We start from the raw sequence: 26,248 nt of genomic DNA, 5'->3' as shown, positions 1-26,248 counted from the left end.
CATTGGAGCTGTCAGTTGTGGGGCATTAATTGACATCTTGTATCAGGTTAGGTTAATAATCTCCAGCTTGGTTCTGCTTGAGCAGACCTCCATGCCTGCAGATAATGAAAACATAGCCTCCAGGGGAGCACAATTAAATTCTGTATGACCAATAGATTTGTAGGGCCATCTCACCATAAGCAGAAGTAGAAGTTCTTGTGTCTTCTGACTGAACGGTCTTTGGCAAGTTGTGTTCCTGGAAAGCAAGGCTGTAAACCCAATCTAACTTCTTGAAGATGCCTGCAGCAATCAAAGAGAGTCCAGATGTCAACATCGTCAATCCTACAAATCAAAAGAAGATGTCATCGGGCGTGGAGAAAAAACATAGAGATCTACAGATACCTGCTTGTTTCAGGAACCTCTCTCAAGAAGAGCCTAAGAAGACTTTCCCACACACTAAACAAGTTGGGGATTACCTAGTAGGCAAAGTGATCAACAAGGGTTCTTTTGCCAAAGTGATGGAGGGACTACACATTCTCACTGGGGAGAAGGTAATCCAAGCATGGTTACATGAGTCTGATTGGCAACTTCATTCATCTCACGACAGCATGTGATAATTCATGAATTCTCTTCTCTTTTCTTGTTTGCTCATAGCTTTAGTCAATAACGGTAGCGATGCTCAAGTGACAAGTATAAAAGTAATGCACTGACTTATTTTTCTTAAGTTCCTAAATAGCATTGGAAGATAAGGCTATATTTCATACAATATATGCTCTATAGGTTTGACTCCACTGTGAGTTTCCCCCAACTGGGTGATTCTGTTGATATTTGAGTATATCTAGAGCGTTTCAAGGGACTTTAAAAAATCTGTGAGTGCAGTAATAGCAAATTTGTTCAGTCCCCCATGGAAATGTCTGCACTCAAGTTATCTATAAGAAATGTACAAAATGATATCTGAATATGTACCTAGAAAGAAGTTTGCTAAAACACTTACATATGTCTCAAATATTACCATAGAACTGCATATTGGTGCAAACAATGGCCTGATTGCATCGCTGGTCTTAAGAATTATGCGTGTTTCTTTTAGTAGTCTGGATTTAATATCTGAATGCCATCCATGGTGATAATCAACTATTGTTGAGCTTGTTTATTTATATTTACGAAATGGGATGGTTTGTTGCCAAATTACAGGGGGAATTACTTGCATCATGAAGGATTCATTCATTTCTGTGATTTAGGTCGCCATAAAAGTTATTGACAAGAAAAAGGCTAAGCAAGACTCATACGTTTTAAAAAATATGAAGCGGGAGTCTCGGATACATCAGATGATTATGCACCCTAACATAGTTCAGCTGTATGAAACTTTGGAGACGGAGAACTCGTATTACATGGTGATGGAGCTGTGCCTTGGAGGAGACCTCATGGACAGGATATGTGAGAAAAAGAGGCTAGATGAAGAAGAAGCAAAGGAATATACAAGGCACATCATGGCTGCTGTAGACCATCTGCATCACCATGGCATTGTCCACAGGTAGACAATACTGTCTCTTTTTAAAGTACGAGTGGGAGGATAACGTGTTTTATAAACTGGTGTTTTTTACAGGGAGTCCTTGACTTACGACCACAACTGAGCCCAAAATTTCTGTTGCTAAGCGACACATTTGTTAAGTGAATTTTATGACCTTTCTTGTCACCGTTGTTAAGTGAATCACTTGTTATGCCCCATTTTATGACCTTTCTTGTCACCATTGTTAAGTGAATCCCTACACTTGTTAAATTAGCACTACAGCTGTTAAGTGAATCTGGCTTCCCCATCAGTGGTGGGATTCAAAACATTTTACTACTGGTTCTGTGGGCATGGCTTGGTGGGCATGGCAGGGAAAGGTTACTGCAAAATCCCCATTCCCTCCCCACCCCAACTAACCTGCTTTCCAGCTCCGTTCTCCTGTGCAGGGCAACAAAAGAAGACCCAGCCAATCAGCTGGGACTCGGGAGGCAGAGAATAGATGGGGGCGGGGCCAGTCAGAGGTGGTATTCCGAACTTCTCAAAATTTCCGCTACCGGTTCTCCAGAACTGGTCAGTTCCTGCTGAATACCACCTTTGCTCCCCGTTGAGACTTTGCTTGTCAGAAGGTTGCAAAAGCAGATCCCATGACCCTGGGACGCTGCAACCGACATAAATGTGAGTCAATTGCCAAGCATCCGAATTGTGATTGCATGATAATGGGAAACACTGCAACAGTCGGAAGTGTGAAAAAACGGTCCTAAGTCACTTTTTAAAATTTATTTATTTGTTTGTCAAACATGTTCAAAATAACAAGTATAAATATGAACATAACTTATAGCAAGAACAAAGGAAGTAAATACAAATAAATGGGGACAGTAAGACAGAAAAGATAGGCATGCTGGTGCACTTATGCACGCCCCCTTTAAGGACCTCTTAGGAATGGGGTGAGGTAGACAGTTTGAGGTTGAAGCGCTGAGGGTTTGAGGATGTAACAATGGAGTCGGGTAGAGTGTTCCAGGCATTGACCACTCTGTTGCTGAAGTCGTATATTCTGCAATTGAGTTTGAAAAGTCGAGGACTATCGGTAGTGTGTTGGGTTTCAATGACTTGCCTTCATTTAAGAAAAGCTAGGCTATGATGAATTGTATCACGGAGCTCCTCATGATTCTTGTTAGCAAACATTAAGTTTACCTGACTAGGCTGGATGAAAAAAATAGTGATCAGTCCAAATGTGGCAATTTTTCCCTGCTTCAAAGCTGATTAGCAATTATTATCTGACATAAAAACATTTAAAAAATGAATTAATGAGGGTCAGGTGTACATCCATCTTCTGAGTTTGTTTTTTGATTGCTATAAGTTGTAACAAAAACTTGAAAGAGGAAATGAGAGTGTTTATTTTAATCCCTCTTTTGGAAGTATGCTTCATATGGGACATGAATTGAGATACTGCCAAATAAACGGATATTCTTACATATTAGAGTCAATAGCAGAATATTATATATTTGTTCAGCCTGTTATAAAAGTTTTTCGGTTTCCAAGATTGTTGAAGAAGCTCTTGGAAAAAAAGTAGGAAGTTAGAAGAGGAGAAAAAGTAATTAATTTGCACAGGCCATTCATAACTTACGTAAACTGTAAGGGGAAAATAGCCACAGAAAATAACTGATTGACATTATTATTTTAAAAAATCATAAAAGGTTAAAGAAGAGTAAAGTAACAACAGCAGGTTGAAATGGTTGACAATTGAATTTTACTTTTAATTCTTGTTTTTCATTTTTGTTTCATTCTAAAATCTTGTGAGATTACAATAGTCAGTTGTATAATAAAACATATTAAATAAAGATACGGAAGAAGTAGCATAATTTTTAATGTTTTCCTGGTGAAACAGTCTGGAAAACTCAAAAAACACATAAACCTTTTTGGAATTTATTTATTGTTATTTTTCTTGGCTATAATAATAATAAAAAGGCTATAGGTTCTTTATTTTTTACAAGAACGTATGGATTTTCAAATATCACCTATGCCTCATTTAGTCTTAGATGGAATCACTTACTATTATTGGATAAGATACTAAGTGAGGGGGAAAAATATTTCTCCTTGCCTAAATTCTTCTTGACTAAATCTGCTATTTGCCTAAGTATGGAATTGAACAGGAAATACACTCCATCTAATCTTTACATCATGTGATATTTTAATTACAGAATTTGTACGTCCTAATCCAGGGGTGTTAAACTTGTGGCATCACGTTGTCACATACATATTGTGACTTCCCTCCCCCATGCTAAAATGAGGGAGGGCGTGGCCAGTGCGTGATGCATCTGGCCCATGGGCCACTCGTTTGACACCCCTGTCCTAAATCTTTAGAAGATTTACTATAGTATAATACCTATACACCAGAGGTGGTATTCAGCAGGTTCTGACCACTTCTGGAGAACTAGTAGTGGACATTTTGAGTACCGGCAAATATCACCTCTGACTGGCCCTGCCCCCATCTATTCTCTCCCTCCCAAGTCCCCGCTGATCAGCTGGGTCTTCTTTTGTTGCCCTGCACAGGAGAATGGAGCTGGAAAGCAGGTTAGTGGGGTGGGGAGGGAATGGGGATTTTGCAGTAATCTTCCCCCAGGAGTGGGGAGGGAATGGAGATTTTGTGGTGCCCCCTGCCATACCCACCAAGCCACACCACATCCACCAAGTCATGCCCACAGAACCAGTAGTAAAAAAATTTGAATCCCACCACTGCTATACAATTTCCAAGATTACACTTCTTGTGAATTTTGTAAAATGGTTTGTTAACTTTTACAAAGCACATGTACAGGGAGAACTTCACATGAGCACAATTGAGCTCAACAATTCTGTTGCTAGGGGAGACTTTTTCTTAAGTGAGTTTTGTCCTGTTTATGACCTTTCCTGCCACACTTGTTAAGTGAATCACTGCAGTTGTTAAATTAGTAACATGGTTGTTAAATGAATCTGGCTTCCCCATTGACTTTGCTTGTCCGAAGGTCGCAAAATGGGGATCCCATGATCCTGGGACACTGCAACAATCATAAATGTGAACCAGTTGCCAAGCATCCAAATTTTGATCATGTGACCATGGGGATGCTGCAAAGGTCATAAGTGTGAGACTTGCTAATACATCATTTTTTTCAGTGCCATTGTAATTTAGAATGTTGACTAAGTGAACTCAAGTACTAAGAGTACATTGCTGGAAAATATGTACACTGCCACATTGTCTTATGAAAAGCTGCATGCAATCAATATGATCATCAGGAAGAAAAATATATATGCTTGTACTATTACATTTGAATATATTTTAAATCATAAAGAATAATGAATATTATACATATTTTGAAGCAGAATTTCTGGCTCACATTAAAATATTAAATAAATCGGAGAGGGAAATTGAAATATTTTTTTCCAGAGTAAGAGAGAGAGAGAGAGAGAGAGAGAGAGAGAGAGTAGTAGTAGTAGTAAAGAAGATTGTGTCTCCAAAATCCTTGTCCTTAAAGCTCTTATTTTAACAATAGAGTTCAGCTGGGCGTTTTGGGCCAATTGTTATTTTTTAACCTAATGTGTCTCCTGGTCACTGTTGTGGGATCCCTTGAGAAGAGACATTTGCTTCCAGAACTCAGGCAGATATAAAGGCCATGTGTGTGATGTATGTGTGTGTGTGAGAGAGAGAGAGATTCAATAAAGCTCTAAGGAGCCATCAACTATATTCCTACAAATATCATTAAGCAGGCATTCTGTGAAAAACCTCAGTTATTGATAGTTGCAGTGCAAATCTTACGTTTCAAGACACTGTATTTACTTTCAGTTTTTCCTTCTTTAGAGATCTGAAGATAGAAAATTTTCTTCTGGATGAAAACAATAGCATTCAAATTGTTGGTAGGTACTGTAGATATGAAGCTCCTGTTGATGATTTTGTAGCAATATGTCCTGTAAAGTATGTGTAACATATAGATTTATGTCTTCAATTAATTGAGGCATTTGGAAGGTTTTGTGGATTCCTGGGTGGGTTTTGATCAACAACCCTAACCCTTGGTGCAAGTTGATAGGCTGCCTTGTTGTTGTAAGTGAAAGATCACTCCAGGGCCTTTCCACCATTCCTTGAGGCCTTCCTTCCTACCTCTTAATTATTATACACACAACTCCTGGCAGAGAAGATCTGCCACAGATGCTCTTTCATATTAACTGAGAAGCTTGGGCTGCAGTTCAGGGTAAAATATTTCCATCAGATATGATGAACAACATCTGCAGAAACTCTCTACATGATGTGCTAAAACTACTTTTTTAACATGTTGGATGTGCTGGAAAGAGGAAAGTACATAAAGGCCATAACACTTATTCTTGTTCTTTCCACTTTTCTCTTCTTCCTGCCATATTTTTGTTAGGAAGAAAAAAAAGTTTATTGCTTTATACATTATAGTACTTTCCCTCATTTTTGCATGTGTTTTGATGGGTGAAATGCGGACATACGTTTCCTTTTAAAATGTCATCACCAGCATGATCTGAGAAGGGGCTATCACAGCTTGCCATGGCCAGCTTACTGTGGCCAACTCATCATGACCAACTCACCACCAAACAACTCACCGTGGCCAACTCACTACGGAACAACTTGCTGTGGGACAAGAGTTACACTAATATCGAAGAAATAGTGGAATAGAATCATTAAAGAAAGGATGCCAAAAGAGGGACAAAATGAAATGTAAATGACAAAAATTAAAATAATTTTCAAATTATTTTAAATAATTAAATTGAATTGTTGAATTGTCCCGCATAAAGTTGTCCCTTGGCACGTTGGCCATGGTAAGTTTTCCTGCTGTGAGTTGGCCATGGTGAGTTGACTGTGGCAAGTTGGCCATGATGAGTTGGCTGAAGTGAGTTGGCCATGGTGAGTTGGCTATGGTGAATTGTCGCATTCCATCTGAGAAAGCTCACATTGATGATGGGTGATGCCTTGGGGCCATTGGGGCCTGAACATTTAGATAAGTACTGGTATTGATGCTGGGAAAATACTGCTGCAATATCTTCAAATACCTTTCCTGGGCTATAAAGCTACAAATAAAATCATGAATTCCCTGAAATTGGTGCAGTTTTTTTTAACCTCACTATTTTAAATTGTACCTAATGAAAAGTGTAAAATCAAGTAACCACAATTTCCCCCCCTCTAAATTAATATAACACATAGCCTCAAAGCTTCTTCTATTCCCATGTACCCTGGTTATGCATACAAAATGTACTAGATGGGCTAAAAAAGAAACAATCTAGAGAAGCTTGCAATTCAATACACAGCTATTGTCCAAGCATCTTGCATGAATCAGGCCATCATGTTAACGCATCATGAGTTATTCTGAATGCATATTCTGTGCAGTCTCCATCTGAGTGTTGTGTAAACCTCCATAGGTTACCATTGATTCTGTCTGCACCTTCCCAAGGGAAGTACAGCTACAACCCTGTTTTAGAACATTGTTGAAATCGATTTTCTATATGATTAAAGCTGCTAGAGTTTTTCATGCGGACTGTTAAGAATGAAATGTCTGTGGGTTTTTTTGCCTGTCTGTTTCTTCAGATTTTGGACTGAGCAATATCATAAAGTCTCAGGGCCTTTCCCAAGAACTGTTAAACACCCAGTGTGGGAGTCCAGCTTATGCAGCCCCAGAACTCTTAGCTCATAAGCAGTATGGGCCAAAAGTGGATGTCTGGTCCATGTAAGTAGATTATAAATGTTTCTATCTCTCCTACCACACTTTTAGGGAGACAAAACGCTGTATAATGTACTCTGCATAATGAGAACCGTTTTCCCTCTGTTACATCACCTAAAAGCCTGGTTTACCCAGAGTGAGATGATGAGCTAGAATAATAAAGTACAAGGAAAATAAGCATGCTATTCCAAGATGTTGTTATGAAATAAGCCAACCTCTGACCTCATAAACACCTTTCCTACCAGTTGTTTTTATTTAAAAAAGAGGGGTTAATGCAAATCAGTAAGATGTCAGTGTCTTTCCCTTGGGGATGTAAAGAGTTCTTGATAATCCTTGCCAACAATGAGATCATGAATTCATTTAAAAAACGTATAGAGACCTCAAATACTACTGTAGAAATAAGATTGTAAGAAATACTAAAAAATGTTATGAAAACTGGGAAGTTGATAAAATGTATAATTTATCCAGAACTTCTACAAGATTATGCTATATGGACACTGAATCAAACAACAGGAATATCCTGGAAGGATTAATACTATCATACCCAACACTATAACCCAGGTTTTATTTTTTTTATGAAGGAATAGAGAAGAGAGAAAACTGTTTTTCTCCCCTAGATTTTGCTTTGGCTTTTCTTGTTCTGTTGATGTATGTAATAAATGGCTATAGCAAGGGTCCCCAACCCCTGGTCCGTGGCGTTGCCCAGGTATTTATTTATCCCAATCCTGTTAGACAGGAAAATCCTGTAGTCAGGACTCATGCTGTTGTACTGCCTCTGGTGCTGTATCACAAGTCTTCTATTCTCTCCTTGGGAGTTTCTTGTCTATGCTGGTGTTTTATTTTTGTAGCATTTGATTGCACTTGGCCAATCACCTGACGTTTCCTTGGAGGGCTGAGAGGGAGCCCCCTTATGGAGTACTGTGAAGCTGTTACCATGACAAGTCCACTGTGCTGTACAGTAGAAGCCATTTTAAAGCACACACAAACTCCAAGGGGTGTTAGGGGTGTTTTACCCCCACAGTATTTGTTTCCAGAGAGTAAGTCATCTGTGTACCAAATTTGGTTGAAATTGCTCAAGCCATTACAGAGTTATGCTGGAACATATATACACACACACATACATCCATTTATCCATTTTTATAAAGAGAGAAGATAGAAGATGTATAGATAACTCACCCATTTTTGCTTGGTATAGCAAGTCCCAGTGATGAAAAGGTTTGATACACAAAGGGAGTGGGGAATGAATTGGGTCATCTTCATAGCCATTCTGTGTTGTCTTCTCCATGGACAGAGGAATCAGCACATTTGCCATGCTAACTGGGACTCTGCCTTTCACCGTGGAGCCATTTAACATCAAGCAACTTCATCTCAAGATGATTAATGGAGAAATGAATGCCATCTCTCCCAACATTTCCTCTGGTAAGGGATGGTTTATTTTATATTTTATATTTTAATATAAAATATGACAAATATAAAACCTGCTGTTTTAGATTATAGCCATTGTCCAGGCTGGTTCAAATTCTGGAAGTTGTAATCCAAACACATCTGAAAGACACCAAGTTAAGACAGGCTTACAGTATATTGCTGCAATTTCTGTGTAACATAGCAAGTAGTGCCAATTAGGCACAGCTTTTCTTCAGGACAATGAGTAACTGATAGAATTTCTATCCTGTCCTTTCTCTGAGAGCTCTAAATAACCTACACAGAGGACTTTTTATCTCCACAACTGCCCAATCTGGCTGACAAGAGGGATGAACTGAATTACCAGTGAATTCTGTGATTTTGAACATGGCTCCTGTTGGTCTTTGTAGTGCAAGGACAATATAGGAAGCACTAGATGACTCTGATAATCCAGTTTCTCTAGCTGAAATTGCTGATGACTCTCTTCTGGATTGGTTTATATTCACAATAATCTTAAATTCATCCTATATATCATAAATCAATAAATAACCAAATAATCAAATGGTTTAAATAGAAGTAGCCAAAGGTCTAGGAAAATAGATTTGAATGCAGTGCATTTCCCCCCACCTTTCTTTTCTAAAATATTAACTTTTTAAAGTAATGTTGGCTTTTTGCCTAGATTTAAAGGAAGAATAAAATGCTTTGACTTCTCAGCATTTGAACTGGATCATTTATCCATAATAATTGGCTCTGGGATTTCTGGAAAGATGAATAGAAAAAAGGTTATTAATGAGGAAGTACATTTTACATCTGTATGAAAGCCAATTACAAGAACAGGTCTACTAAAAGAATATCATTGTTGAAGTGAATAGCTTGCCCCTCAGAAATTTAAATTCAGAAATGATTTCTCGAATTTCTCCGATGTCAGAAATGTTGACTTTGGTAAGTTTTTCTTCCATGACGATGTTGTCAGGAGCAGCAGTTCATTAATTCTACCTATTGTTGTTTGTGGCTTCTGCGTTTCAAAAAAAGCGATGCCAACCAATTAAGTTGTTATAATTATTATTTTTTAATTCCTCCACAGGAGCTGTTCATTTTATGCACTCTTTGCTCGAACCTGATCCCACAAAGCGGCCTACTGTTAAAGAGGCAATGCAAGACAAATGGTTAAATTATAATAATATCAGCAAACCACCAAATGCATTCATATATAGAAATAGGTAATTACTGCAAATTTGTCATCCTTTATTTCTCCATTTTCAACAGTAATGAATTTGCTCAAAAAGGCTGTTTGGCCATGTGGTAAGAATGGCTTGACCTTTCTGATCATACCTTTCAGGTCCCATCATCCCACCAAGCTTGAAGCATTCTGTTTATGGGCTGTGTAGTATTTTCTGTTGCCATCATCCACAGAAGGAAGGTTATGCCTTGCCCTGATTCCTCCCTTTTAAGAACAACTTGTGAAAGAGATGAGCCTTTTACAGCCTGGGCATAATTTTATTTATTTGTTTATTTAGATTGAAAAGAATATCTAATTTCAAATAACTCCAAGCTCTGTACATAATAAAAAACAGAACAATAGGAGAAGCAAATTATAAGCATCCAAACAAACCATTACTCCAGTTCTAGTTGTTTTTGAGGGGAGAGGGGTTGGTACAGCCAAAGAACAGCAATTATGTCTCCTTTTGAGGACATAAAACAGAAATACAATTTATGGTGTTTTTGTTTTTTTTTTAAAAATCAATTTAAGAGAGAACAAAACTTCTCCAGAATAATGACAACTAGCTGGAATAAGATATTTGGCTCTCAAAAGATCATAAATAGTTCTTCAAACATCATTCTCCCCTACAACACTATGTAGAGATTCAGGCACAGTTATAGATAGATGAGGTCTGAGGCTCAAAAAAATTGGGATGATGACAAACTCTAAAACCTGCCCAAAGATACAAACATTACTAGGAACAATTGCCAGAATCAAGCAAATTCAGCCCCCAGGAAATAAAGTAGAACATCCTGATGATGTAGCTTACTGATCAGTGATTTAACACTTACTCTAAACTCTGCTAAGAGTTAAACTCTGTTTCTTTCCGATTTCCAGTTATTTATTAGAGACGTAGGAGCATTTCATCATGTACCTGGATCACCCTTGGGCTGACATGTCCCCATTTGAGTTTCTTCTTGTCTCTATTATCCAGACAAACCAGTTGGGAGACCTTTGATTCACCATTCCTGAATTAATAGAACATGGACCCACTATCCAGAATTCTACTTTCCTTTATCTGAGAAGACCAATATCCCTAGGTGCTGTTTTAATTATCTCCTGGCACTGCGGTCCTCTTCCTCCCCCTTTCTCACACCTCGAGAGCCCTGGTAGTATAGTGGTTAAAGGGCAGTATTACAGGCAAACTCTGCCCACAGCCAGGAGTTCAATCCTGAGAGGGCTGAAGGTTGACTCAGCCTTCCATCCTTCCAAGGATGAGAAATTGAGGACCCAGATTGTTGGCAGCAATAGGCAAATAATGCTTCTACACTTTAAATTGCCCAGAGAGTGATGTAAAGTGCTATAGGGCCTAAAGGTTATTGCTATTGCTGTCTCTCTCAATTCTTCCCCTCACATGTGCCTCAATCTGTCTCTCTCCAAAAAAGACAAGATGGGGCTGGAAAATTTCTTCCTGTTTTCGCTCAAATTATATAGCTCAAATCATATATCTCTTCTTATCCCTCCTATTTGGAGGCTAGGATTCTAAAAAGACAATGTTTTTGTTCTCTTTACTGCAAAGGAAGATCCTGTGGGTCATCTCCCATAGATGTGCTTGCATTTGAAGTCAATATGAATTTTCCTGCCTTCCTGTTCTGTGGCATCTCTCATATATTGGAGATACCTGAGGGCTAAAAGGACATGTACGAAGGCAGGAGTGCTCTGCTTTAATATCAGTGATACAAAATGTAGTCTAAATCCAATAAAAACCCTTCTTAGAAAGAAAAATAGAAACTATTTGAGATATCACTTGAGAGTGTGGAAGATGACCTTGATACAGATATGCAAGAACTGCTTCCTAGGTGAAACGGGATGAAATATTTTTAAAGTCCAGAATAATGAGAGAGCACTCAGAAGCAGCTCAGTCAGATAGATGCCTCCCTGAAGTATAAAAAGAAGGGATGGGATAGCACAATCAAACTCACAAGTCTCTGTTATTCTAACCAATCTCAATAAAAGTAGTTTTAGCCTTCATGTGGAATTCATTTCCTGGCCTGGTCTGTCTAGCAGGACTGACATTAACAGCTCATTCAGCAGATTCTATTATGAGAATGAGTCATGAAATGTATTTCCATAGCGCTAAAAATTCACTGTAAGCATCCAGAAGCTCACATAGAAATGTTCTAAGTTCTAGAAACTGAGGGAGATTTCACTCTGAAATCCTTGGTGAATCTTTGTGTTACTGTTGTGAGGGCTTGCCCCAAGATACCAGATAAATTTAGAACAAATTGTATGTTCTACAATTTGGGGGGGCCTAGGAGAGCCTACAATTATGTGTGAGACGGGGGGGGGGACAACTGGTTGGAAAACTTGGTGAATTCAGGGAAGATTTTTCAGACTAAATTTTGAACAGAATTATACCACATTTTTCTCTGGTATAAAAGTCTATAGTTCAGTTTATTGAAGCAACCTGAGCCAAACAGATTTGCCTATCCCTTAACCTCTTCTTTTCAGGCTTCGTCCAAATGAATTGAATCCGGTTGTTTTGAGTTACATGACGGAAATAATGGAGTTCAAGCTTTCAGATGTTGTGACTGTCCTGATTAAAAATAAGCCATCTTCCATCATGGCTACATATTACTTATTGCTGAAGAAATTAATTAGGTATCAGAGAGAACCTAGGACTGAAAAGGTAAGATATGACTTCATGGCATCTTTAAATTAATTAAGGAACACATTTTACTTATATCTTGGCTGTAGTCTGTTTAATTATTTATATAATATAATATATAATATTTATATTAATGTCATTACATATTTATTATATTATATAAATATAATATACTTATATATAACATTAATATATTTATATCATACGTAATTAATTATTTATATAAATAATTCCACTGTTAATAAATGTAGGGCTAGCATGATCATCTGGAGAACCTGAATTTGTAGAAAGAAATAAGTAATCCGACTAAAGCACACTAAACCAACTAAATGAGTCTAGCAAGTCAATCTGTTGTTGAAGGGATTTGCTTCTTTTCATAGACCCATGCATAAGGTCAAGCCATGTGGTTAATGTACAATCTTGTCCAGAATATCTGTGAGAGGGACATAGCTCAGAGGTTCTTTTCCCTAAGAAACATAGAGTAATATACGATCTTTGGAAATGCAAGTCACTTCCGATGTATTTGAGGTTATCTCAGAGAAAGCTAATCACATTTCCAGGAAGTAAACCTTTAAGATAATCTCGTTGGCCAAGAATAGATACAAGTTGATAGTCTGGTTCAGATTTCCCTACATTAACATCCTCCTATTGGATTACCAACTGAAGATTTCAATACCTGAGTTCAATCCTGATCACTAAAACCATAATTACAGACATGCAGGTTTTTTAGCAATAAAGGTGGGTCATCGATGGCTTCTTCCAAAATTACTTGGTCTACAGCCTTGGTATATTTTAATATCCAATGATTGAACTTCCAAACAAGCTTGGCCAGTTATAATGTCCTTAGTACTTGGAGAGTGGTATTTCTAGATTTTGGGAAAGACAGTCCTAATAGCTTTAAAAAAAATATGCTAATGCCAAAAGAAATATGTACTTCACAATTGTATAAAAGTAATAATAAAAAATCTTTAGCTAAAAAAAAATAAAAAAAAATATGAGTTTGAAGAAGGTTCAAATAGATTATTCCTGGTTTTTTTTTTTTAATTATTCTACTCTCACCCCATCCTCAAAAAGACCTGCTGTTGGTAAAATAAGAGCAAAGCAGGTCTATTTGTACAAATGTGGATTTAAAATGGTTTTTCTGTGGCAGTATTTATAATAAAACATTGATAGATCTCTTTTTTTTAACAAAAATAAATAAAAAATTACTGTCTTATGATAAGGAGAATAGCGACTATATTTACACATATGAAGTATAAGCACTTGTTACTTAAGGGTAATGAAAAAATGCCCTAGTATCCTTCAAGTCATGCTCAATACTTAGTGGTTTTATGGAGGGGTTTACATAATTTACTTGGTAGCATTATGGATATCATTACTACTACTTTTGTCTATGATGCTTTTCAAAAGCATCCTAATCTAACATATGACTTAAATCCCCAGCAACTTTGGGTAAATTTTATAACTACTACACAACTGAGAAACTATTGTAAGATAGCTATAACAGACACCAGCTTGCCGCCGCCAGGTCACTTCTGCTAACTCACCACTGCCAAGTCACCACAAGACAACTCAATATGACCCATTCGCTGCAGAGACAACGCTGCAGGTAGCGAGAGGGAGAGCTGGGCAGCTGAGCGAGCAGATGGGTGAAGTGAAAAGTGGTGGCGTCAGCAGGCAGGAGCTTCCCACTTTCATATCCATTGCTGTGGCCGCCACACCAAGCTCTGAGCCATTCAGACTTCAGGATGTTCAGCAGGGGTGGCAGGACCTTGGCACAGTGGCAGTGGTGGGGGTGTGAAAATAGGACACACCTGGCCATCACCAGCATGCCACCTGCCATGCCTACCATCACCACTGAATGGCCTGAACACCATTGCCGCCACCAAATGGCCCAAACTCTGAATGGCCTGGAGCTTGGCTTGGTGGCAGCGGTGATGGCAAGGGTGTATGAAAATGGGATGCACCTGGTTGCCGCTGCCACCCTATCCACTCCCTGTCCACCCATTGCTCTGTGCTCTGTGCCCACCTGTTTGCTCACCTGCCTACCAAGCTCTCCCTCTGGTGGGAAGCCCCTGGCTGCCATCACTGCTCTGTGCTCTTCCCACTTACTTGTTTGCCTGGGTCTCCCTCTGACCGTCCATTGCAAGTTGTCCCTATGGTAAATTGTCCATGTTGAGTTGTTCTGCAGCAACTAGATGACAGTGATTTGGCAAAGATGACTTGCCAATGATGACCTGGCCATGCCAAGTTGTCCTAGATCCATACACACAAGTCCTGCTGTGTTGTTTTGTCATGGTGAAGGGGTGTTCTTGGGAAGGTTGAGTGAAGAATGTTGAGAGTGTATGTCAAGAGTAAATATTCCCAGAAGAATCACCTAAAGTGGAAAGATAATCCCAACTGCCCATCTGAAGTAAGCAGGCAATTAGAGTACACGGCAGTGATATAGGAAGATGCCAGAGACAGATGATCACTTTATAATAATGGCAAAGGTATCAATTCATAGTGTGTGACAGCAGGCTATGGTAAACTCCTCCTGAATTTGTATCAAGAAAATCATATGAATAGAAATTAACATGTAATGTACTTCCTCATCCCTCACCCTTTTGTCCTTTCTCACACATACTGAACATACTCATAGCATTTATTTTCTGGCATGGATAGGAGATCCACAAACTCCTATTGGGGTTGTAAAATAAAATATGATATGAAGCATGTTTAATGTTCAAGTAGGGTTGATATAGGGCTATTTAAGGATCCCTGACAGCATTAGAGGAAGATATGAAAGTGGAAACTGTCTATATCTTTCCATCGTCCATATCATTACCATTACTGATCCATTCCCTATAGTCCATTTTCTCTCTGACATTTGTTTATGCTATACGTGTTAGCAGTTAATTCATATTATCAGATTGTCATAAGAGAAATAACCTTATTCATCTTCATTGTTCAAGGAGCTGCATTAATGAAATGGTTATCATTGAAAAATAATACCCTAGGGTGATCTTTCTTAGCTCTTTGAATCAATACTGACAGAATAATTTCCGACAATTCATTCATTCAAACAGTTAAAAATATTTAAATTCTATAGCATATAAATATATTTCAATACACTAATGCTGGATGCTCTTGGTTTCAAATGTTCAGACAAACTTTTAATTGAAGCATAGATCTGAAAGTCATAATGGCTATTGAATTCAACTTTCTGCTCAATACAAAATAAATGTAAATTTTCATGACAAGTGACCAGCCACTTTGTGCTTTAACATTTCCACCACCACTATGGACAATTGGCTCCACTTACTCTTTCAGTAGAATCCATCTTCCTGTTGATGAAGAATAGGACCTGGTTTTTCTCTTCTTTTTCATGTACTTGAAGAATGCTATCATACTCCCCATTAGTCCTCCCTTTTCAAAGGATAACCTATTTAGTAGCACCAAACTGCTTCTAGGTCTTAGTCTCTAGCCCCAACTCACTGCTCATCAACTTCATTTTCTTGAATTTACTCTAGCTTCTCTGAATCTTCTAAAAACATGTTATTCAAATCTGGTTGTAGTACTTAAGACAGGTTCTGATCAGTGCAGAGTAATGACTTCAGTGAATACATTCTGTCTATTGGAATTTTAACCTTCATCAGTCGAACAGACTTGTTTTGTCACCCTATATGGCTCTCGAATCCACTCCAGAATGTGGTGACACCTTTTATCATAGAGGTGGGTTCAGGAGGAAGAACAGTTTAATCAGAACTTTGTTTCTGTAAGGTCAGCTGTTTACACAAGAGTATCGTCTCTAACAGATGTGGTAGATGAGCATTTGAATTGTACCTATCACTTTTTTTTCTTAGTTCCAAAGAACTGTAGTATGAGTGTTGAGGCAATGTGATTTCTCACACTAGATCTGGGAAATGTTATCCCGAGTCTCCTTCATCATCTAAGTGTTGTACTATGTTCTGCTTGTCCAATAAAACTCTCCTCTGGAAAAACCCCGAAAGTTTAATTTACTAAAGTTCACAACATCTCACTCTTTGTAATCTTGACTGCAAACAGCTGGTCACAAAAGTATCTGTGGAGATTCTGAGTCATCTAGGTTGTTTGTCCCAAAACTGCTTTTTCAAGAGGCAACTGGACTTTTCTGAACTGAAGAAAGTCTAGTCCAGTTGCCTCTTGAAAAAGCATCTTTGGGGCTCGTCACAAAAGATTTTGCTTTAGGCATGACAGTCATTTTGTTTGATGAGAAAAACCTAAGGGGAAATTTGGCTCTGAAGACTATAAGCAACCCAGAAGTTTTTCCATGATCACATTTGAACCATTAATTATACATATAAAACAGGGCCTGTTCTATTACATCCTGTGATTTCTCCAAGCAACTTTTCTCCAACTTTTCTCTTTTCTCCAAGCAACTGCATTTTATGTCATTTGTTGTAGAAAAGATAATCTAATGCCATCCAAACCCATCTAGTTCAGTTTTGCAGAAATAGTGTTCTTGCCAAAGAACTTCCTGTCCAGAAGCTTAACCAATTAGGTCTTACAAATTCATGGGAAGTTTTCTGATGGACAGTAAATAAAGTGACTGTAAAAATCTTAAGATGAAACATTGATATTTTTTTTTTAGCTAGGAGTATATAAAATTCTGAGATAGTCTTTAACTGAGTTGGCTAGAATGCTTATGTTATCTCATATTCACCTCTACCCCTGATGTAGTATAGATGGAACAATGCATTTTTTTCCAAAACTGTTGAAGCAATTGTTTAAAAAAAAACAAAACAGTTTTGACAATACCTGATGCAGATAGACTCATCAGAAAAGTTTCTAATTCTAGGTGTCTCTCTTCTTTCCTGAAGTCACAAAATACACTCAAAAGTGCATATACTATTCATATGGTATATAATGCATATATATTATATATGCAAGTGCATACAAGTGCATATACTGTATATTTTATTGGTTTTAGTCAGGTTGTTGAAGTGCAATGAGCATTGAGGTTTATACTACAATAGCCAGTTGTCAGATCAAACAGTTATGTAAATATACCTTAATTATAAATCAGCCTCAGCCTCTGGATGTAGAAATATCAAGTATGCATGCCTGAAAAGAATAGAGAATCTGTTTCAACTTTAGAAACTTAAGATGTATGTCTATGGAGACTCTCAATTATCCAGGTCATGGTTATTCCAAAGGTGTTTTTTCAAGAGGCAACTGGACTTTCTTTGTTTTTCCTTGAAGATGTTTTGCTTCTCATCCAAGAAGCTTCTTCAGTTAAATCCTTCCATTCTCTGCCATTCAGTCAGAACTGAAAAAGCTTCTTGAATGAGAAGTGAAATGTCTTCAATGAAAAACAAAGGAAGTCCAGTTGCCTCTTGAAAAAGCACCTTTGGAGTTTAAGATATATGGACATCAACTTCCAGAATTCCCCAGCATGCTGGGAGTTGAAGTCCACATATCTTACAGTTGCTAAGTTGAGAAAGACTGGTCTATAGTAGAAGCCAGTCCCAAGTTTTCACATTCTGGGAAAAAAGATTGAGACGTGCCTGGTGAATATAATCTAAATCCATTGGGTAGGGAAGGTTAGCTGAGAAATGGTATTGAGATTATTTTAGCCACCTTGATTATTTAACTTTATAATTTTTTGTGCGTCAATGTAAGCTATAATCTGTCTTGTGAGGAATCAGAAAGGTAGTCTATTCAGTTAGAAACAACAATAATCTATTACTAGTATTCCAATACTGTTGGAATACTATTCTACTATTCATAGAATTAAAAATAGATGCCTGAATTAACTTATCACTTTTCATCTCCTTTTTTTACTTCCCTTTATACTGAGAACCAATTTGGTGTAATGGTTAGTATCAGGTTAGAAACTAGGAGACTGTGAGTTCTAGACCTGCTTTAGCCCAAGGTCACCCAAGTTGGGTAGTCCCTTTTTCTCAGTCCTAGGAAAGAGGCAATGACAAATCGCTTCTGAAAAAGTCTTGCTGCAAGAACCTTTCCAGGAAGTCTTGAAAAATCAGACCCGATTGAATGAATGAAAACAAAAATAATATTACTGTGTCTGATGTGTTTGTAGAAAGATCACGAACCAGAAAAGCTTCATGGTGAACATTCTGGAAGCATAAGTCAAGATGCAGATGTTCCAGTTTTACAGAAGACAAAAATGGCTATAGCAGAAAAATGGAAGAGTGGCAACAATAAAGCATTTCATTCCACTCTCAGCTCAAAAATGCCATATGTTACCAAGGAGGATGACATTGCAGTTATTCTTGAAAATCAAGAAATTTTACCAGAAGGTAATGTGTTTTTTGATAGTCTGAGGATATTATAAATGTATAATAGTGGCAGGGAATAAGACACCTAACAGAAGGCAGAAAATTAATTACACATGTTATAATTGTTGGAATATAAAGCATGAAAGGGACTTGCATATAGAAGTTAATAACCTCAGTTGAGCTCTATGTGTGGCTCTATTCATGCCTTCATGGAGCCCATTATTTCATTCATTACTGCCGTGTACTGCTAACAAGAATGTGCAGTTGTTTGTCTAAAAGTTAAGCTAAAGATTTCCATAAGAGACAAAAACACAGAAAAATAATGGAAAGAAATGTTATTGGGATAGAGTAGCATTATTCTGAAATTTGTTATTGCTATTTTTTTTTATTTTTTTTTGCAATCTTGAATTGTTTGATAAGTCTCCATGATGCTCTGAATCTTGCCAGCTTTGTAATATGAAAAGTTCATTAGAAACATTGGGTTGGATCCAGATATTTATTCCACTGATGAGAACTTCTGGAATAGTTAAATTTCCTCAGCATCTACCTTGTTTTCTTTTCATTTATGAAACTGGATCAGTGTTTGAAGTGACTTATGCAACTTCAGCAATGGATTCCATTATTCTCTACTTAGACAGTGAAAAACGTTTTTTTTCCAGTGGATCAAATGCTTTCAACTACTGGAAGGAGAATTTTTATTCCTGGGAATACTTTACTGGATCCAATCTATTATTTATGGGAAACACAGTGTACTCTAAGGATAGATAATTTATTTAGAATTACAATCCTCCACACAGAAATAGAAATAAAAACGATTTCTTCACTTTCCACTCCAAAGAGCTTAGAAGGTTTTATGAACAGTGTAAAGAGAAAAAACACAATTCAGTTATTGTTCTTTTTTAACCAAAACCTTCAAAATTTCCTAAGGCAGGACAATAAAACTGAAAGAATATTAAACTCATTATGGATTCACAGCATCATGTTGAGTATAGCAATAGAAAAAGCTGCACCTGGCATATCTACCATTCAATCCAGGATTTTATCGTCTTGTTAAAAACCCCATTGCCACATATTCTGTCAGCCAATATTTCTGAATAATGTTCAAAGGCAGCATGGGATAAAGAAAAAAATAGCCCTTACAACGGACAAAAGCCCATAAAGGTGCAATTGTCATAGTAAATTATACTGAGAAAAAGGCAAACATTTTTGGTCAGCGTTGCAGTTGTAGGTTCAGAACTACTTCCATTCTGTGAACTTGTTCTTCTTTAAGGAAGTTTTGTCCAAAATTGATTCTACACAAAGATTTCATCACGGATTAGAGGGAGTTAATTAATGTTTTTCTTGTCTGGGATTAAAACATTTTAATAGAATTAATAAAAAAAATAACTTAAAAGGACAAATAATTTATAGAGCTTCTTGGAGGGTTAAATGTTTGCCTGATGTGACAATTGCAAAAAAAATTTAGTGACTCAGCACAATGTAGCAAATTAGCAAATATCCATACAGGAGAATTTTTATTCTAACCTGCTAAATTATCTCACCATTTTCCCAGTTAGAAGGAAGATTTCCCCAAAATCTGGTGCAGGAGTGACTTTGTTATCTCTCTGAGGAAATAGAAACAGTTTCTCTCATGCCCTTACAATATCCTTTCGGTATGGCATGGGAAATAGGAATAAATACCGTTTTTATGCTACAGCCATGCTAGTTCTGAGGAGATGACAGGACATGTTTCCACACAACTGATTAATCAACAGATATCTTTAGAATTTATTTGTAATCACTCTAATCCTATTCCTCGAAGTTGCCTCTCCTGAAGTAACATGCATTATTTAATAAAATAGAGAATGAAAAAAAAAAAATCCTGATGTGGGGCTAAGCAATAATCTTTAATGCTTTGTTAAACACCGTTTGAATTCTTGTTTGTTATATTTTTAAAAGAACTTCCGAAATGCTATAGTAGCACTTAGACTTAGACCCCATAGTGCTTTACAGCACTCTCTGAGCAGTTTAGAGAGTCTGCATTTTACCCCCAACAATCTGGATCCTCATTTTACTGATCTTGAAAGGATGAAAGTCTGAGTCCCCTTGAGCCGGTCAGGATCGAACTCCTGGCTGTGAGCAGAGTTAGCCTGCAATGTTGCATTCTAACCACTGTGCTACCATGGCTGTGATTAACAGAGGTAAAGCAGATGTTCTTATTTGGATAAGAACATTTGGATGTTTGTAGACTTAAATTTTTCATTACCTGATTTCGCGCATTCTATGTTTTCTTTAGCTTCCAAGTTCGCAGGCAGAGAATTGATTTGTTCTGATCTCCCTAAATCTCCACGTAATTCATGTGGGTCATTCAATGAGACACAACTTGAACCACAGGAAAATGAAGAAGATGTTAAAGATTGGCCAGAAGTGAGAAAGTTGTATTTATTGGAAAAGCCATCTTCTGTTCTAAGAAATAACCCAAGATATGCTATGAATCATGAGACTGAGAAGTCTTCGGTGTCATATATATGTAGACTAACACCAAGATCAAGAAATGAAAACAGAATTGTAGATCAAGATCCTACAGTTTTTCCTAACACAAAAGTCAAAGATCTCTTAAAAGCAATGAACGAGAACCTTCTAGCTCCAAAGTGGCAACATCAAGAAAGAAAGAGTTCTACTTTTCTGGTTATGGAAACACCTCAACTCTCCCCTTTACCAAGATTGAAACCAGGTGCTACAAAGGATCACATTATAAAAAAGATCTCATGGTTGGGATCCTCCCAGCAGGAGTCCATTGGCTCACGTTTTTTTTTTAGTGTTTCAAGACCACCAGTTTTCCCAGTAGCACATGAACACACTTTCACGGTAAGAAGTTTGAGGCAATCTAAACAAAAGTCCAATGAGTTTTTTAAAAATGATAAAATAAAAAGAAATGTTCCACTCAAATACACAACTAAGGATGCAGACTTAAATCTTCCCACGTTATCTCCACCCTATCAAACATCTGGGAAAAAGTCTGAGATTTTAAGGCTAGATTTTGCATAAACAAAATGATTTTTTTTAAAAAAGCAATTGATTGGAAAACAATGTACAAGTTCACTAAAGAAACTGAGAACTTGTTGATTGGAAAATGGGAAATGGGAAATAATTAGTTCACTGAATGTTCAATAGATGCATCTCAGGTAATAAATAAAAAAGTTTGCACTTTATGACAAAGAAAAAAAAAGAAATAAGAAATCCATCCTTTGAAGAAGATCAATGGCAAAAAAAAGAATAATATATTTTGTCTGGTAGTTTCTGTTTCTGTCCTTTTATTCACACACAGAATGTGCCAAATAACTGATTATCTGATTATTTTTACTTTTAAAAAAGTTCTACAATTGTAGTTAAATGCAATTGATTTATGAAATGTACTGCTATAAGAATTTATATTCATAATGATATGGTGTATTCTAAAGGCTAAATATTGGCCAACAAATGTAAATTTGAGGATGTGATAGGTTTTCATGCCACAGAGAATCTATACATACACTATCTCCATATATAAGTAAGGCTTCCAGCCTTGAACCACAAGACTCCTGTGTTAAAACTTAGGTAGAATTCACAGTTAACACCACCCAGTGATTTACATTTAAAAGGAACTTGTTACCATCAAAGTCTCTTCAATCAAATTTGATACATAATTAAAGATTAATACAGTTTAGTATATTTTAATATAGGTTTGATGTAGGTTATAATGAAAGTCAGATGTCATGCAAAAGCTTTAGAGTACAACTATTAATCAGGAATCCATATTGTCAAGATCGCTCAACCTCGAATCCACATTGTAGAATAGAATTAACAGTAACATCCCCCATCCGAGGTGTAGAAAGGATTCCTGCAGGTTTCTCAAGGATCTTAGAAATACAGAAACACCTTCTCAATGAGGCTCCTGGAGTTTCAGCTCCTTCTCTGCAACTTCGTGGACTCTTGTACCAGTGGTGGGATTCAAATTTTTTTTTTACTATTGGTTCTCTGGGCGTGGTTTGGTGGGTGTGGTGTGGCTTGGTGGGGGTGGGTGGCTTGGTAGTCATGGCAGGGGAAGGTTACTGCAAAATCCTCATTCCCACCCCACTCCTGAGGAAAAGTTACTGCAAAATCCCATTCCTTCCCCACCCTACTAACCTGCTTTCCAGCTCCGTTCTCCTGTGCAGGGAAACAAAGGAAGACCCAGCTGATCCATCTGGGACTCAGGAGGCAGAGATGGGGGCGGGGCCAGTCAGAGGTGGTATTTGCCGGTTCTCTGAACTACTCAAAATTTCCACTACTGGTTTTCCAGAACTGGTCAGAACCTGCTGAATATCACCTCTGTCTTGTACCTTATCTGGTTAGTTGTACAGCTGACACTATAGGAATCGGTTTCTTATGTCACTGAGGGAAGGAGGAGAAAAGCTTGAAACTATAGACTTAGAAACTCTGCAGTCCCGGAATGCTCCATAATCCTATGCATTCTCTCTAGTTGAATTGCAGACAGGAAAGAGAAAGAAGATGTCAGTCAAATTTATTTTGCAGGTAATAGTAATCACATTAAGCCACATCTTTCTGACAGTTTGTTCTGGTCACTAAAGAGATTTCTCCTGAGAACACACAAGGGATTTGTCTTTTCTTTCAAAATCCAAAGGAAGCTCATTTGCCTTGGCGAACAAAAAATAAAAGTGTATGTTTATTATTTATGCATTTAAAATGAATAAATGTTAATCTTTAATGGGATCAAAGAATATATTGCTTTGAATAAAGGTCTATGGATGTTGTTGTCACTGAGCAATTTTATTTAATAAAAATAAATAAATAAATATAAATAAATATTTCAGGCAGTGTCTCCTTAACAATGTCATATCTGGAAAAAAAGCCGCCTCTCTGTCAAATATACTATGAAATAAACAAGGTAAATATTTGAATTGCCAACCTCTTTGTTCCATCAAAGAGAGCCTGTGAGCATAAAGCTGCTCCATAATGTTACACTGAGCAGGAATAAGCCACCCATAGAGATCTAAAAGTATATAGGGTGTAGGGAATAGTCTTGAAGGACAGGAGGGCAGGAGGAAGAGCTGCTACCAAAGCAATGACCAGAGAAGCACAGCTTGAGCCCATGTCTCAGACAGGCCTCTCTGTAATTCACATCAAGACATAAATGAGGCAGGGGAAGCACATTCAGACTTGCAAGCTTCTATTGCTAGAGCTGTTACAATATAAAGTAGTTCTAGACCTATATGGCATGGGTTTACTACAGGTAATCCTTAACTTACGACCACAATTGAACCCAAAATTTTTGTTGCTCAGTAGACCGTTGTTAAGTGAATTTTATCCCATTTTATGGCTTTTCTTGCCACAGTTGTTAAGTAAATCACTGCAGTTGTTCATTTAGTAACAGGGTTGTTAAGTGAATCTGGCTTCCCCATTAACTTTGCTTGGCAGCAGGTCGCAAAAGGTGAATATATGACCCTGAGATCCTGCTACCATCATAAATACGAGTCAGTTGTTAAGCATCTGAATTTTGATCATGGGACCGTGGGATGTTGTAACAGTCATGTGAAAAATGATCATAGGTCATAAAAGAATCTCCATAGTCATTTGGTCATAAGACACTTTTTCAGTGTTGTTGTAACTGAATGGTCACTAAATGAACTGTTGAGACAACACTTCCTAGCTGATCCTAGATTATACCATTTAAGATGGAATATGCAATGCCTCTGTAAGACATTCATTTTATAAGTTTGAACAACAATGTTCTCCATATCTTTCAACTGTTTTACCACCCTATCATCTTCAGTTGCTTGACTCTATTACATAAACTGGCTGGAAATGTAACTGGTTTAAGAACTCTTTCCAAATTTCAATCCACAGTGATGGCCTGATGTGCTATGGCCACAGAGGACAGCAACAAATAGCTACGAAAGAAGGGTGACTTTGCCACAGAACGTGGTAGCTGGCATGGGGACACAGAGTCCTATAATAAAATGAAGCATTCCAATGAATCAGACAAAAGGCCCAAGCTTTCTCCTGACAACTAGTGAGAAAAAAACCAGGCAGTGGGTGCATTCCTGATGGGTTTGGAATAGATAAAGAGGGCAATGTTGTGTTTCTCTTGCCTGATTATTTAGCCTGCATTTATACTGGGAAAATCTAGCTATGCAGATCAACCCTAAGATGTAAGAATGCAGAACAGACCAATTTGATAGTTCAATAGAACATTCAACCACCTTGTTGCATGCAATCAGAATGCTTCAGTGCATTACTATATATGTATCAAACAATATGTGTTGGTGTACAGTTAATCTCAGGGTGAATATGAAGTTATAGATGCCTGCATTTTCCAAAGAGAACTACACAGATACTGCCATTTCTTCCTTCTTTCCTTCTGTTAGTATTGGAGAACAACCATCCCAGTTGGGAGAGGGGTGTCAAATGGGGAATTAGCCTGGACTTGCTATGTAAACACAAGAGGGCAAGCCCTCCTGAATGCTTTTGAGTCGTATCTAGTCTTTCCCAGGTGAAAGCTGCCAATCTGGAGAGATTCCTGTATTATAGACAGAGAGCAATAAAGCAGAGAGTCTGAACTCAACAGTTGTGGATCTGGATGTTCACACCTGACAGATAGTCAGATAAAAAGAAATCATAGAGATGAACAAATAATAATTCTTTTCTACAGAACAATTAATTCTGCCCTCTTCTATTGTGCTGCTCTAAACTCTTATTCCAGTTTGAAACAGTAGTACCACTACTGAAGAAAAAACTTCAATATTAGAGTGTTATTATCCTAGATCTAATGCCTTGATACACTAACTGCAAGTGTCAGTACTCTTGTCCAGTTGCTTAAGCAACTATAGAAGAGCAAATTGAGTAAGATTGCTATAAAGAATTCAGACAAAAATGTCTCCATTTATCAACAGGTCTTTTTCTTGAACATAAGATTAAAAAAACCAGACTTGACCTAGGAACTTCTACAGTGTTTCTCATAAAATAAGGCCGGGTCTTATTTTTTTTGAGCCCTGAAAAAATGGCTAGGCCATCTTTTCAGGGGTGACTTAATTCCCCCCATAGCATCCTCATCTAGAGCGCCCTGTGGGCAGCCTCGCCACCAGCCGCTCCTAACGGGTGATCATGGCGACGCGCAGAGAGCTCCCTACTCCCACCAAACACCTTTGCTTGCAGACCCAAGACCTTTGGCACCCGCCGCTGTTGCTTTCCCTTCTGCCCATTCTGCCACCATGTTTGAGCTGCTGCTTCCGTGTTTGGAGTGCCACTGCCATTTGGAGTGCCGCCGCCATTTGGAGCACCGCCGTCATGTTTGGAGCTGCCACTTCCGCGTTTGGAGCTGCCGCCGTGTTTGGAGTGGCGGCGGCACTCCAAATGGCGGTGGTGTTCCAAACAGCGGCAGTGCTCCAAACGCGGAAGCGGCAGCTCCAAACACGGCAGCAGCTCCAAATGTGGACATGGCAACTCCAAACAGCGGCAGTGCTCCAAACAGCAGTGGGGTTCCAAACACGGAAGCGGCAGCTCCAAACG

The 26,248-nt window shown here is 37.9% G+C and overlaps 1 protein-coding gene across 1 annotated transcript; it reads left to right on the top strand.

Annotated features, from left to right (window-relative positions):
* Positions 1-275: 275 nt before the first annotated feature.
* Positions 276-21,922, top strand: LOC113410543 (uncharacterized). Its single transcript, XM_026665130.2, has 9 exons — positions 276-530; positions 1,218-1,510; positions 5,316-5,371; positions 7,056-7,194; positions 8,480-8,607; positions 9,674-9,809; positions 12,302-12,479; positions 18,523-18,742; positions 20,997-21,922. Exons 1-9 carry the CDS (start codon positions 276-278, stop codon positions 21,746-21,748), a joined length of 2,157 nt encoding a protein of 718 aa, XP_026520915.1. The 3' UTR covers positions 21,749-21,922.
* Positions 21,923-26,248: the final 4,326 nt, after the last annotated feature.

This window comes from Notechis scutatus, chromosome 1 (genome assembly GCF_049901735.1).
Source record: "Notechis scutatus isolate UNSWTSFEM ecotype Mainland chromosome 1, rNotScu1.2, whole genome shotgun sequence".
Taxonomy (NCBI): domain Eukaryota; kingdom Metazoa; phylum Chordata; class Lepidosauria; order Squamata; family Elapidae; genus Notechis; species Notechis scutatus.
The sequence above is the reverse complement of the archived record's forward strand: the minus strand, read 5'-3'. Positions and strand labels throughout refer to the sequence as shown.

What these genes read in the sequence shown, in the direction of transcription:
- LOC113410543 (XM_026665130.2), top strand. Translation starts at nt 276, where the DNA reads ATGCCTGCAGCAATCAAAGAGAGTCCAGATGTCAACATCGTCAATCCT. An exon ending in GCATTCATATATAGAAATAG is followed by an intron (nt 9,810 to 12,301) that starts GTAATTACTGCA and finishes TCTTCTTTTCAG; the next exon opens with GCTTCGTCCAAATGAATTGA. An exon ending in GAGAACCTAGGACTGAAAAG is followed by an intron (nt 12,480 to 18,522) that starts GTAAGATATGAC and finishes ATGTGTTTGTAG; the next exon opens with AAAGATCACGAACCAGAAAA.